The sequence below is a fragment of the Hippoglossus stenolepis genome, chromosome 1 (assembly GCF_022539355.2).
Source record: "Hippoglossus stenolepis isolate QCI-W04-F060 chromosome 1, HSTE1.2, whole genome shotgun sequence".
NCBI lineage: Eukaryota > Metazoa > Chordata > Actinopteri > Pleuronectiformes > Pleuronectidae > Hippoglossus > Hippoglossus stenolepis.
The window spans coordinates 22,797,270-22,812,998 of NC_061483.1; the positions used below are offsets into that span (position 1 = coordinate 22,797,270).

General features: G+C 43.8%; 1 protein-coding gene across 2 annotated transcripts; it reads right to left on the bottom strand.

Annotated features, from left to right (window-relative positions):
• Positions 1 to 3,387: 3,387 nt before the first annotated feature.
• On the bottom strand, positions 3,388 to 7,322 carry irx5a (iroquois homeobox 5a). 2 transcript variants are annotated; one of them, XM_035153418.2, is made up of 3 exons: positions 6,580 to 7,322; positions 5,247 to 5,652; positions 3,388 to 4,540 (listed from the first exon to the last, which is right to left on the bottom strand). In XM_035153418.2, exons 1-3 carry the CDS (start codon positions 6,835 to 6,837, stop codon positions 3,831 to 3,833), a joined length of 1,374 nt encoding a protein of 457 aa, XP_035009309.2. In that variant the 5' UTR covers positions 6,838 to 7,322; the 3' UTR covers positions 3,388 to 3,830. The 2 variants fall into 2 exon arrangements, with proteins under 2 accessions (XP_035009309.2, XP_035009362.2); XM_035153471.2 differs by having other exon boundaries at positions 6,595 to 7,319.
• Positions 7,323 to 15,729: the final 8,407 nt, after the last annotated feature.

A 15,729-nucleotide genomic window follows, 5' to 3' on the forward strand; every position in this document is an offset into this window, starting at 1 on the left:
GACAACTAATTTGACTGTTGGGTGAATTTTGGATTACGTGGCTTCTACCTGTGATGAACCTGCACTAGTCTGCGCAGGTACAGGCCCACAGTTACAATAATACAGGGATTATACGGGGCTCAACTTTCCCTTCGTTCCCAAAAGTGTCGACAACAAACCAGAAAGCGCGCCTGGTTTAATCTTGTTCTTCATTAGTCTGATATTAGCAGTATTTTCAGTCACCACACACAGTCTCCCTGGTGACAGCCAGCACGCTCAAGTGCGCACATAAATGTCGCATCTACTTTTAGAGGAAGTGTGCATAAATAAAGCGCAATAAAGTAGACCCCGAAGAATCAGTTCCTGGATATCTGCAGAGGAAAATTATTACACTGTCAGTTTGTGTTTTTATTATTGTATTTGGTCTTTTTTATTATTGTTACTTTTATTATTATTTTCTTTTATTTAGCTTTTTTAATAAAATACATGCATGGGCCTATTATTGAGGCATTAAATCGTTTTAAGAAGTTGGACAAACATTTTTCCTTTTTATTGTTCAGCCTAGTCCGGTTTATTCAGCAAATACTTAAAACATTGTAATGCAATATTTGTAATGGTCATGTTTGATTAGTGGCTTTTGTTTTTAGGTTTGTTGGGGAAAAAAACAATTTATTTGAGGGTTACTAAAAAATGTTTTTTTCCTCAAACACCCCCCTGAATCTGCCTCTGAACAGTACCAAAGTCGGAGTGAAGGGTACAGACCCTATCCTCCTCTTTTTCTCCTCCGCTTCTCCTCCTGTCGGATTATCCTCCAACTCACCCCCCACCCCCATTCTCACACGTGGGAACGGTTTCACCCCTACTTAGTATTCTCGCACTGGAGCGATCCCAACAATGAGCCGACACGCCATTCAAGTGGAGGGGGAAGCCACGCAGGGGCCGAGTTGTACAAAGTTGCAGAAAGAGAGAGAGAGAGGGAGAGAGAGAGAGAGAGAGAGGGGGGATCTCTCCCCTGTAGGCTCAGGCTGTCGTGCCTCTGGTGGGTCTGCAAATATCATTATATTTATAATAATCTGGGATTCATTGACTGACTTTTACCACGGCCACTAAAAGAGCGAATATAATCAACGACCAAATATAAATTCATGTATTTTAATATTGATTATTTTCATTGTTGAATGGATTTTTTGGATTGGCAATGGAGTTGAAATCCAGTGCATCAAAGCTGTTGCCTGTTCCCCCAAGTGATTTTTTTTTAAATCATAAAAATAAACACGATATTTCCACAGGGACATAATAATAATAATAATAATAATAATAATAATAATAATAATAATAATAATAATAATAAATGGACTGTATAATCAATAATAGTGCAAATGATTAATGCAGCATCAAACACCTCTTGTGTTATCTCTGATTTGATCAACAGCAGTGGGGTGAAACGAAGCTGAAAGATAGATTTGAAAATAAAGAAAGACAAAAAAAGCACAAAAACATAATAATTTTCGTAAAACAGCGCTGTGCAAAAACAATGGTGAAAATGTTTCAAGCTATTTCATTAGTCAGACTTGTTTTATCTCGTCTGTACCTCTGGATGCTCGAGATCTAGTCAGTTTAGATGATCATCATGCTCCCAGTGTTTCCTCGTATTTTAATATTATGGAGGTTTATTTTGATAATATTATTGCCTCGCCACAAACTTACTAAAACAAGAAAAACACCACAGAATTTACCTTTAGCCTCACACAGATGATTTGCACCACATAAACACTGAGTGCGTGCGTGCGTGCGTGCGCGTGTGCGTGTGTTGTCCCAGTGAAACATTGCTCCCTTCAATCAATTCTGGGAAAACAACGCGATTCCCTAATAAAACTCTAATACTCTCTTAGGGGACATTGCATCGAACAGTTCAGTTCCCCAGGGGGGGATCGACGAAGAGGGGAAAAGAAACATAATTATGCTATTTAGCCGGCTGATGTGTCGCAATCACTGCTCCAGCACACTCAGTCAGATTAAAACAGAGAGGCCGAGCAGAGGACATTAAGGCTGGGGGAATTTCATAAAGCCCAGGGGACATCTCAAACTGCAAGAGGGAAAAGTAAACTATAGAGATTAATGGCAGCCATAAAAGCAGATCAGGCTGTCCCACTTCAGTGGAGGTCAATAATAATAATAATCATAACAACAACACATAATAATAATAATAATAATAATAATTATTATTATTCTAATAATAATTAGAATAATAATAATAATAATTGCAATACAACAATAATCAAGTGTCATTTAAAGTGTTCTGTAAACGAACAAAAATTTAAATGTATACAAATATATTATGCTATGTATGTGTGTGCGTGTGTTATTGTGTAGAGGCCTATGCTACTAAGGCTTATGGCCTACTGACTGAGCAGGCTTTAAAATAATAATAATATCAATATTAATAATAATAGTAATTGTTCTTTAAATGTGTAAATCAGGAGAAAACAAACAAATAAAATCAATGAATAAAGTTAAAAAAAGCCATATTTGTTGTCTCCACTGTGTCAGTGTGACATGCAGCCTTATGTGTTTTTTGTTCTGCCTGTCGGATCCATGCCTTTTGTTATCCACTTGTCAAGCTATAATCCTCATAATAAGTGTGATCATTGTGTGTTGCCCCGTTGGCTCCATGTCTTCTTCTCCTTCTTCTTCTTCTTCTTTTTTAACCAGGCCATTTGATCAGGGATGGGTTTCCGTGTCGGATTAACAAAGAGTCGCCCCCCATTGAAATTAGGAGCAAGTGTGACACCTACCTGCAGAAGTTGGAAGAGTTAGAGGACAGTGCCTGCCTGGCTGCCAGCTACTCACAGCATGTACGAGCGTGCGTGTGAGTGTGTATCGCAGCATTTTTGCCTTTTCCTCCACACAGAAATGTCTCACATCTAACGCGCCATTAAAAGAGACTCTCCATTAATGATATATATAATAGGCCAGTATGTTCTAAATGCATGGCCGCGTCCCTTTTAACAGCTTTGCCACGCCTTGGAAAATAGTAATGAGGTCTAAATTTGGCATAAAATCGAGCTCATTACCGGAGTTCACCACCTGATTGCTCTGCATAAAACACGAAAGGTAATTGGGTTAAATGGCTGCGCCTCTGTGTTGTTACTATATCAATATACACTTTTAGAAACGTGACGAAAGGAGAAAAAAAATCCCTTGCATATAGGCTGTATTTTAAAGAAAATACACAAACTGGTGATAAATAAACCTAAGTATACCTTTGTGTTGTTGCCAACATTTTCCATTCACAAAAAAAAAGGTATTCCAACATCCTTGTACTGAATGTGGGCCTTTTTGTCTCCAGTGTGTCGGAGCTCTCCCCACAATAATATTATGAAATGATAATTACCACTGAAACATCTGTCACGGTGCAAAATTGAATTTATACCTCTTGTGTATATATATATATATAGATCAACTGTCTTTGAAAAACACTTTGGGCACATCACATGTTTAAAGTCATTTCAGCTGCTTCCCCCAAAATAATCGCTGCACAAGCATATACGTTTTTTCCATAATTTACTTCAAAGATAGTGTGTTGTCCATTTTAAATACAAAAATGCTACATTAAATATACATGTTAGTCTTTAATACAAATAGACTCAGGCGGCTGCAGCGATTAAGACCATTCTTGTTACATTTGAGGATTAACCATTCAGAAACTAAACATTTTTGAGGATAAGCATTTACTCAGAAAATAACTGTTCTTAGAATTTGCTTCGTCATTCTTTTTTTCTTTTTGTTTCTTTTTTAATGCAACCACACAAAATAAATAAAAGTCCGAGTGAGTGGAAAATAGTCAGGTATTAAATGTTTGACATACCTTTCTTTAGTTCATAAGGGGAGTCTTTACAAAGATCTACCTGCGTTTGGCCTCTGACTTTCTGGCTCTCTCTCACCAAAGCCTCTGCTCTATTTAACACAGTCTGGTTTAATCCATTGAAATGTGCCGTGGAGCCCGTGCTCACCGAGCCGTGGTTACTGTGAAGGTGTCCAAAGCTGCCGCCATAGTTCGTGTAGCCGGGGTAGAAAGGGGAGGTGTAGTACAGAGGCCTGGAGAGGACCGTGCTGTTGGGGTGCGGGCACTGGGGGGAGGACCGCGAGGAGGACGCGCCGGTGCCCATCACCGAGCTCTGAGCCAAACCGGGACAGGTCTGTGGCGCGTCGCTGCTGCTTTTACATCTGTCCGAGGACGTGGCGATCTCCGCCAGGGACCACAGTTTGGGTTTAGGGGCCGAAGGGGGCGAGTGGATCACGGAGGTCACGTTGCTGGTCACCGAGCCCGGTGCGTGGCTCAGGTCTGTCGGCTTGTCTTGTTGCGCAACGCTCGGGTTCCCCCGGGGCACCGCGGAGGGCGACGATGTGGTCGGTTTTGCGGAATCCGGCAGCAAGTCTGTAGTCCGCTCCTCCTGCTCTTTTAACTCCGAGTCGCTCAGAAGGGGTTCCGTGTCTTTGCCATGGCTCTCCTCTTTAAACCTGTCACAGCCAATGTCCCCTGGGTTCAGCAGTTTGTGATCTAAAGCGCAAATAAAGAACAGAATTAGTGCCAAATAAGGGGAAACGAAGATAAAACTGGAACATGTGTTTGAGGTAATGGTGAACACCAGTGCGAGATGAAATCGGATCTATAAAAATAATCAGGCTACTTATGTATGGTCCTTCTAAAAACAGTTTTGTAATTGACCTTATTAAGATACGTGCCAGCATAAAAATATGAATGAGCTCTTCAATTACAAAAGAGTATGAATAGTGTAACACAAACAGGAACAATGTGCTGGAAATTTTAGTCTCAACACACAGCATGGGGACTATTTTGAATTACAAATAAATATTTTCTGTATAAATTTTTTTTTTTCATGTGAATAATTATGGTTATAAATATTCAAAAGTAGCATTTAATTATCATATAATGGCAGTCTCCTTTTTTCAGTGGAATAGCCGGCGCAGTGTACACCAGCTGTATCCTTATTATGCTCTTAAAGATAAATTGACTGCTAAACACTTTGCGTCACCAGCAATTTCAGCTCCTGAGAAGTCAAACGAGGGGAGTTCAAGGTGATTATTATTTAAAGCAATTGTCCCATTATAAATAATATACCACCATTAACCAGCAATCAATTTTGCACCCTGAGTGGAAACGACTGCGATGAAAAATTGATGATTCTTTTTGCCTGTGTTTTTTTTTCTCTCTCCTCTCCTTCCTTCCCCCCTGCACAACCGACCTGCTTCCGTGTCTGTGGATTCTCCCTTGTCCGTGGGCTTGTTGGGCTCGTCGTCGTCGTTTTTCTCCAAATCGATGTTCTCGTCCTCCTCCTCGTCCTCGCTGCGGTTCCGCGGGGTCCACGTCATCTTGTTCTCCTTCTTTAGCCTCCTCCTGGCGTTGGCGAACCAGGTGGACACCTGGGTGAGGGTCATCTTGGTGATGATGGCCAGCATGATCTTCTCGCCCTTGGTGGGGTAGGGGTTCTTGCGGTGCTCGCTGAGCCAGGCCTTCAGGGTGGCCGTGGCGTCCCGGGTCGCGTTTTTACGGTACGCCGGGTCACCGTAAGGGTAGGTGCCCAAGGGCGATGCGTAAGGGTGGTATCCTAATGAGCCGGCCATACCCGTGGTGTGGTCGTAGGGAGAACCCTGTAATAATACAAAAGGAAAATGAAAAAGAAAAGTTTGGTTAAGTTCAATCACGGTCCTTTTTTAAAACTCCTTCAGAATATATTAAAAAAACAACCTCTGACAAACATGAACACGCACACACACACACACACGCACGCGCATTAGCATAAGCACGCGTGCACACACACGCACACACACACAAACAGACACACAAATACACTGGCTTTAATCCAGCTCAAGTTTGACTGTTTATGGAGTTTGTTAGAACTTGGGCATCAGAATATTGTCGCTGTCTTTATTTTGTATTGTTATCTGCGTACTGCCCACAGCTGCTTACATTACTCGCGCTATTAAAACAACACAATTCGCAGTTGTAATAACGTGTTGTCATTATGCACGATGGGCCCAGCACTCTGTGTCTCTGTCTTTTTCTAATGGGATCACAGTTTTCGTGGTAATAGGCCTGCAGAACCGTGTCTGTTTGAATCACTCGTGTTGCCGTGTGATCACTCACTGTGAACACAGCTGAAGCTGATCACAATATTTCTCTGGCATTTTTCAAAAGTTGCAAAATTCAAGTTTCTCACGACCGGCTCCACGAACAGAAGAGTGAGAGACAAACGCAGTGACCTAAATTGCCTTCAGACGGTGCGTTGTCGCCAGTTATGAGCGAAGAGTCCTCGGCAAAACATGACCCCACTCTTTCGTGTAGAAAATACTGCAAATAACTTCAGATCCACATAATTGCTCATTAATCAGCTGAATAATTTTCCATTTTCACAAAGACATGTTTTATGGAGCTGCCATTCTGTAATTTTATATCCCTGCACATTCATCATGACGCACAATTCGTCCTAATCGCTGCACTCCAAAGCGGCCACTCAAGGCTGCTGCAACGAATTATACTAGCCTCGCTTTTCCCTCGCAACACATAGAAATAATCACCTTTAGTTTACTCACCACGTACGAGGTGAATGTGGCCGCTGCCGCCGCGTCTGCACTGTACGGTAGGTGGGAGCTGTAGCCTGGCGAGCCGCTGGTGAACGCAGTAGATCCGGCATAGGGCGCAAAAGCAGATCCCGAGGAGGATCTCCCAAGTTCCTCGGTTCTGGGTCCGGACAAAACGCTGGTGCTGTACGCAGGGCACGAGTACAGGGCCAGGGAAGCGGACGGCTGGTACAAGTAGCCCTGAGGATACGCCATGCTGAAGCCCGGAGAGAATAAGCCACTTAACTTGCGCACTTTTCTCCCCCGTTTATTTTCTCATGCGCTGCTGTCGGAGCGCATAGAGCCGTGGGTGCGTGCAGACCCGCTGCCTGTCCCCCTCCTCTCTAAATGATAACAGTGGAAGCAGGAAGAAAAAGTAAAAAAGTGACTAAATAAAGCTTTGATTTTTGGGGGGGGATGGATTATTTAGGTGTCGCTGCCCGCCAGCCAGTCACTGCGCGTCGGATGTTTATTCTCGTTATTTTTCTGTTGCTCCCTTATCTGAGTGGCACCGACGCTCGCATGCCCGTGCAGAAGTTTTTTTTTACCCGTCGGACGGGGGCTTTTGCTTTGGGAAAATGTCCTGCCAAGATGCTAAGTTGGAAATTGAGGATCCTGACGCCTACTACGCTGCGCGCTACGCTCCTCCTCCCGGGGTGTAGTCACCGAAGGAAAAGGCAAGCTTATGTTGGGTAACCACAGCCCTTCCCAAATCCATGCTCTCTCTCTCTCTCTCTCTCTCTCTCTCTCTCTCTCTCTCTCTCTCTCTCTCTCTCTCTCTCTCTCTCTCTCTCTCTCTCTCTCTCTCTCTCTCACCCCATCTCTCTCTCTCTCTCTCTCTCTCTCTCTCTCTCTCTCTCTCTCTCTCTCTCTCTCTCTCTCTCTCTCTCTCTCTCTCTCTCTCTCTCTCTCTCACCCCCTCTCTCCCTCCTCCTCTCGCGTTAACTAACAATCCTCATTCTCTATTTCTCTATTTTTTTCCCTTTAACAAGCCTCGTTGCAGTAAGTCTCAAGCGCGTCTGGCAGCCCCCCTTTGGATGGCGACATCATGCGAGTCTGTCAACTCCCAACTTTCTTCTTTTTTTCCCCTTTCTCTCCCCCCAAATAGGAAGCCGTCACTTTCACACTTGATCAATAACAAATCGGCTGTTGTGTGCCAGGATATGGGCTCGCAAGATACCGACAGGAGTTTGAGGGGAAAAAAGGCGCTCCACTGCTGTGCGCGCTCTCTCTTTTTTTGTTATCCTTTCTTCGTGCGTAAAAGAGAAAAAGTCTTCATTTTAAATGTGTGCGTTAAATCAACTGTGCGGTGCTCCGTGATCTCCGTGCGCCTCGTGTTAAAATCCGCACTGGGAGTTTCGGATGGATTACCGCTATTGTGCTCGTCGACTTTCTAACGCTGGGCGAATGTTGCATCGGTAAGATATATGACAGCTGAGACGCAAGAATAAAAAAAGTTACGACGGCGCAAACAGCAGTCCCGACAGCTGTATGAGAATATCAGAGTAGTTATTGTTTGTCAACAAACTTTCCCTCTGTGACAGTTGTGTGTCGTGATTGCGGGAGCATGTTGCGTTTGAACGATTTACTGTGGCGACGCTTAAATAGGTTTTGCAACAGATCCCGTAATAAACGTGACACACACACTCACACACTCAGAAAGTCATAAACCCTCAAGCCAGGGCAGATTAGTGGCAACTACACCAAATCCGCCCGGACCCGTGGATGTAATCTCATTTGATGGCTGCAGATACTTTTGTTTGCTGAAATGTTAGGCAGCCGAGAATTATTTAACAGGTCACTCTTTTCAGCAACCACTGTTATTTTTAACGAGCGTTAGATATAGTAAACACATATATGTCTTTTACGCATGATTCAGACATTTAAAATATAATTTATAATTGTTATTATAGGTATACTTACTGTTATTGCTATTCTAATAATATAAGTATTACTTACGGCACACGTCGTAATATTTATTTTATAAATATGGTCTTATAATTCCTAGAAATAACTGCGTCTTTTACCGCGGACACCAAACATGGCTTTAGGAAATGATTAGTGTCTGATTCGAGGTATTTTAACTGTGTTTTAAAATAGCCCTGTTTTCATTCTGCTGATTGACTTTCCAGTTCAAGTCTCAGATAAGCCGAAAGGGATCGCTGTAGGCGCTGCTAAAAGAGTGTGTGCACTCACTCACTCACTCACTCACTCACTCACTCACGTGTTCCTTTTTTTACGCTCTGAAAACCCTCCAGAGAGCAAAGAGCGATGACGCTGGTACAGTGGGAGAGCGACGTCGACTCAAAACACACAGAGAGGGAGAGAGAGAGAGAGAGAGAGAGAGAGAGAGAGAGAGAGAGAGAGAGAGAGAGAGAGAAAATAAGAAAGAAGAATGGACGCTGCACTGTAGTCTAATCAGGTGACAGTAATAATATAGTACGTTAAGACAATCAGCTAATTACTGGAACTTTTCTCATAACAGCAGCAGTGGCAGTTATCATCCACACTCATGTTACAAAGCCGGAAAATAGCATAATATAACCGTATTGTTATAGACGCAGGTTTGTTGTTTTTATATTGACGGTATCATCCGTCATGTTTTCAGAAACACCTCCACATTTTATATTTATTTACGCACAGAACCGGTGCCAGTATTTAATTTATTGCACACAAAACAAGACGCAGAGAAAGTTTACAGAGTGGCGTGAGGGCTCTGTGTCCATGCGTCTGGTTCCTCGGTTGAGAGTAGCTCTCTGAAGGAGGAGGAGGAGGACCCATGATTGGAGATCACGCAGCATATAATAGGAGTAGGTTATGGCAAACCGCTGCCGCCCCTCAGCTCCGCACTGGTAAAGGAAGAGGTGTTAGGTGAGTATTGCTCATTTGTGTCTTTTTTAATGTGGACATCAGCATTTGTGCGTAAAAGTGGATTGGACTTCACGCGTATGGCCGATCCGAATCTAAATCCTTGTACGCGCGGTGTTTTGTCAGTTTCCAACTTTGCTGCTTCTTCCTCGCTATCGCTTATTCAGATTTTTTTTCCTGTTTTTTTTCGCACGGAGACGGCTTTACGTGGCAAAATAATACGTGAATGAAAGATGGTGCATGCCACTTAAAAATGCCTCAGGGAGCGAGTGTAATCTAAATTGGATATAGAGGCTATTATTACACAACATTATGCGTCGTGGCGGACTAATTGCGCGGCTGGGCGAGTTAAACAGTCAGTTAATGTCGTGGCGGACAGGTTTCTGGAGCGCACAAGGTCAGCTGTGCTGCTCCCGAACCGGTTTCGTGGCTCACAGGAAGAAAAAAAAAAAGCTTGAAGTGTTCATGGGATTTTTAACCATTCTAAATCTGTGTCCTAAACCGATTAGTTGACACCAATTTTTCTTTGATGTATTAGCTGAGGGCTTTTGCCACTTGGAAGCCAATTGAAATTCAAAACAGTTTTCGCTCCAAATGCTTTGGGGAGATTTGCTGCAAATAATGGATGTAATTTATTTTTGACCTTGCATTTTTTTCTGAAGAGGGAGGTTATTAAATGATTAAACATATGTGCCCTGTACTACTTGACTAAACAACTGGCATCCTATATGGCTATGATTAGCTATTTTAATTAAAGTCATTATTATGACAGCAGTAATTTACAAGCTGTATTTATGGATTTTAAAACGTGATAGCCATGGAATCTGTTTTTATTATTACTGCACTTTTTGTGTTTATTTTCTTATGTTGTTAGTAATGTTACTGGTACAAAGTTGTGTATTATACATATGTATTAAAAATAATAACTGATTGTTTGTTTATTTTAAATCTGTTCAGATCCAGGTTGAGGAAGTCTTATGTCACCAAGCAGTAACACACACACACACACACACACGCACACGCACACGCACACGCACACGCACACGCACACACGCACGCACACACACAGCAGATAAAGCTGATGCCCCAGTGACATTTTTCAATAAGTTCACTTTTTATAATCATGACACATATTGACACAAATTGACACACATGCATTTATCTTCCAATACTCCACGCAACTCCTCTTTTGTCTTTAAACCATTTTATTGAAATGTTTAATGTTTCTTGATAAATATCAGAGACATTACCTGATACACAATTCAGATTTGATGATTTAATTTTACCGTAAAAATCACACAATTTACATGAAACACAGTGAGACAATTTCAGCGAGGAAAATATCTTTCTCTTTCTCTGTTCTTGTGATCTCTTTTTCTTTTATTGACCTGAATGAAGATGTATGGAGCAAGTGTGTGTGTGTGTGTGTGTGTGTGTGTGTGTGTGTGTGTGTGTGTGTGTGTGTGTGTATTCAGATGGGGGCTACCCCTCTCTCCACACTCCCCCAAGATCCCTGCAAGGCTGAATGGCACGGCTCTGGATTGGCTAAGTGATGAAATGATGACCCTATTATGAGAAGCGATTCCAAAATGAGAGGTATCAGACAAAGATTGCAGCCGTCTCTCGCTGACACGCCGTCCTCCTGCAGCACACTGCCAGCTGCGCAGATGATGATTGATTCGCCTGAGGAGGATCAGAGGAAGCACCCATTGATTTTCTTCTCAGTGTTTTATCAAAAATATTTATTTACAGTTGTATCCATAGAGCATATCCAGACTTCACCCCACATCCCTGTTTCCAGATGGGGGAGCGGCATAAAGGGGATCATTCTCCGTGCTCCATGACAAGACAAATGACCTGTAATATTATTTCAGAAATGAGTCAATAGGCTCAGTGACTAAACGAATATTGATTGGATATAATGAAGCCTGAGTGTGAATATGAGCTCTTTCAGGGGCCCTGCTGCAGCCTCTAGCATTTATACAGTGACGCCAGACCTCTCCATCTGAGTGTCTTACACACGCAACAATACAGATCTGCTCCTGCAGCTGGGACAGAATAAAGCTGGTGTTAGACAACATCACAGATGGTGAATCCACATAGTTAACATTCCCTTATTCCTCTCACTGGTGTGTACCTGTATATTCTGATTCATGATCTGAGGGCTTCCGCTCCTGACTGTTGTCTAACCAGACCGACGGATAATTTCATGTTTGTTTTGAAGGCGCTATAGGTGCCATATGCTAATCATCTAAATCCCATACTACTTAAAAGCTCTGGAGGCACGTAGGAGGCACTCCTGCAACGCCTTCACCAAGGTAAAGTGATACAACGTACAAATCAAATGACTACCAGAATGCTAAAACCACAGTGTGGGAGCCGTGCCCTAGATATTTGCACTGACTTAATCCAATTGAAATAGTATGAGTGAGTTGCAGGGGCTCCCAGGTCTGTTGCTTGCTTATGTATGTGATGCATAATAGAAGTTGACGAGGTTGGTGATAGATCACAGCCCAGGTAATGTAAACACATTAATCCCTTAGGGTTCATGTGCATGTTATTTTTTTTGATTTTTCTCTTCCTCTTTCTCCTTCTATCAGCCTCTCTCTCTCTCTCTCAGTTTGACCCCCCCTCCACCACCTCCCCTCCTCCCCCCTTGTTCATCATCTCCCCTAAATGCGTTAGTGGAGCACAAACCAGAAGCAGCCTTAATCTGTCAACATGCCCTTTAATTGGAGGGAGAAAACAACACGTGCTCCTGGTTGTGCCATTCCTAAGTGCACATGCCAAAGAAACACAGAGTTCATCAAAGAAGCGATCCCGGGAGAGCGGGGCATAATTAAAAGTATCTTTTAATAGGCTTGTAATGCTGAGCCTGACTCTTGTTGCCTTAAGTAGAGGGCAAACTCTGTGGCTGGAGACGGACATGCGAGGGGCTTCTGCCGAGGGAGCCCTGTAAACGATACGTCGCCTTGCCATCATCAGACATGCCGTCTCCGCCTCAGTCACCGCGCTCGGGTCAACAGCCACTTCTCGTGGCCCTGCCGCGGACACCTCGGCTCGCCCGCTTCCATGTTCTTTTGTTCCCCCCCAAATGAAGGATTCTCCTCCACAACATCACCTCTCCTCCCCTCCTCCCCGGCCACTTTGGCAAGTCGTGTTCCGCCTCCCACTCGCAGCCGTGGCGGGGAGCGAGAAATGGGACTGAGGGGTTGATTTGGGGCCTGCTACACTGTAATCAAATGAGACTGCTTAAGGGGGAGAGGAGAAGGAGGAGGTGGAGTATTATGTTCTGTCGTGCATTCCACTGCAGCATTGTTGCTTTTTTGTTTTTGTCAGGGCAGACTTTGATGCTGTATCCCCTTACCTTTGTAGTCCCGGCAGCCATGTTTCATAAACACAGAATGGGAAACATCCTCAGCATTAGAAATTTAGATTGCCGTTTTCCTCCTCAGCATTCCACACGTGCCCAGTCGCATTCTCCATCTCCCAGCGCTGAGGTATTAAGTTTCCTCTCCCATGCCTGTGATACATTTAAACATCTTACAATCAGCTCCTTTTATTCGGTGTGTCATGTATAATCTGTGGCAACAACAATGCCGGCAAGGCTCTATGTTCCTCTCGCTCTTTAGGTACTGAAGTATTCCGCTGCCACTGTTTTGTTTCAGGACAATCGCGCCTGCAAAATGCTTACACGCTGGAAATTGAGAAGGTGCCAGGTGTTCAGTTTAGACCTTGTCTTTATGATTGAGAGTGTAATATTAATATCAAGCTGAGCATTCTATAGTGTGCTCCTTGCTTTGTTTTATCACGCGGGGAATAGTCTTTGCTCGATTGTCTTTGTAGTTAACTGAAAATCTCACTGGGATACAGTGTAATGTTATTCTAAATCTATCTTAACTCATTAAAGCCCAAAGTGTTCAGCACTGCTTCCCGTATTTTATTGTCTCACTGCCGTCTCCTCAATACACTGTATTCTCAGCAGACTAATTTCACATGTAATTGAATATTTAAATGTCAAACATTGATAAGAATCGAGGAAAATAATGAAATTACTCCCACAAAAGGGCATTTTTATTAGGCTTGGTATATTCAGATTTTAGAAAAGAAATCCTCCTGTCTGTGCCGTAGCACTGTGTCGTCGCACTCCTCTTCTTCCTCTTCTTCTTGGAGAGTATCCGTTTTGTCCAACATCTGACACACTGCCCTGGGTGATTGAGCCAGACATGGAAAGCCAAAGCGGAGATGCTCTCCTTAATGCCTGACACCTGGTGCAGATTTGGAGGGGATTGCACTACAGGTACCATCTTACCTCTTTTCCAATCCCACAAAGTCCCTGAGGTATTTCCTCCTGTGTTCACGGCTGTGTTTGTTTCTCCTCTGCTTTGCCACCCAACTCTCCGGACTCTGTCAGAGTCGGCCCCTGCGCTGGGATTAGTGCGAGACGGTGTGTACCTTTAGATAAACACTATTCTGACTTGTTACGGTGTTTTCTTTAGACCCCCAAAGGGTTTCGATAGGATTAAAATCTAGTGTATCTCAGGTTTTCAAAGGGACAGAGCTCAAGAAGGTATGTCAACAGTCAGTGCTTTTATGTTAGAGAAATAACAAAAAACAACAATCGTGCACAGATAGCATCTGTTTTGATCAGCAGAACAGGACAGTTAATAAAATCTCATAATTCAGGAATCAATTGTGTCAGAATGAACATCGATATCTGAATATTTTCAATGTAAACATCATTAATTTCCTACTTCCTTGTCTTATGTGTGTCCCTGTCGTTGCCGCCCCCTCCTGGTCGCCGCCACCCCCTCTTTCGGGGTTGTTCCTTACAACAGGACATGTTACCCAGGAGTGTTGCTGCTCACCTTACAGCTTGCAGGCACATCTGCTGGTTGTGCCCGGGACAGAGTTGCCGGCCAACATAAACACAGCTAGGACATGAGAGGCTGGCAGCACCGGCAGCACCACCTGAACGTGCTGATTCCAGTGCTGACCTGGGAGTGGAGAGGATTTTGTTGATAATTGTTTGGACGCATTAAATCCTTCATATGCTAAGTAGCTTCATCCAGATTACTAGAGTGCAGATACATATGTGTGGTTTAAAAGACGTTTAACACATATTCAAATTTATAATAAGACACCGGCTAACTCATGTGTCAGGTTGACCGACAGAGCAGTTGTGAAATATGCACAATAATGTGATAATCTTACCCGGATCTTATGGAGAAATATATTTCGGGCATCGTTGAAACACAAGCACGCAAGTGCACACCGGGTGCAGCTTCATCCACGCACTGTTTATGTTGACACATGCAACTCTCTTCCTGATGCAAATGCAAACTGAACATTAGGCAGAGGGAAGGCAAGCATAGCCCATAAAGGCTGTGAGCTCCAAACACTTTGAACAGACAACTATCACTAATCACTCCCAGAGCAGTGCGGCGTGTAATTACTCTGCCAAACGTTTGCCTTTCACAGCTTAGCACTGGGAGCCCTGACCCTGCGCTTCCCTGTCTTTCCTCACCACCCTGCATGTGGAGAGGAGAGGACACCCCCTCCCTCACCTCCTGCCTCCCCCCTCTCTTTACTGAGGGAGGGGGTATAGGCAAGCTGAGCTCCCTCTCAATATTTAGAGAAAGAGTGGAGGAGGAAAAGAGAGGGAGGGAGAAAAGACGGGGAGGGAGAGAGAGGACTGAGGTTGGTGCTTCCGGCTTTGTGGGAGCCCATTTAAACAGGCTTTGAAACCCTAGCCATCCGGAGATCAGAAATAGCCGTATTGACTGCATGGGCCCAGAAGTGACTGAGCACACAGGGTTCTTAGAGTTCACCCTTGCTTGCCACTCCGATCAGGAGGTGGAGGGGGGCGTCAAACGCTGCAAAGACTCTGGCTATTAATTTTACATCAGGAGAAAAATAATATTGTTCCGGCTATTTTTTTAGTGTCACAAGGTTGTGCCGGTGTATCGGTTCTTTGTGTCTTTTTTTCCTTTCGAGTGCGGGACATCTAATTCTCCTCAGTCTCTCCTCCCTCAGCCCTATTTACTGATATTAGCGATGTGGCTGTCAGTCTGCTGTGTGATCTGTCCACTGTCTGGGTGAATGCTGATAAGATGACACAATGCAAATATGAAGTTTGAGCGAGCCGCCTCGGCAGAGCAGGTATGGGATGTGCAGGGGGACCGGGGATCCCATAATGACTATTAGCTGGATTTCACAGCCCGCTTCTGATCTCTCGCT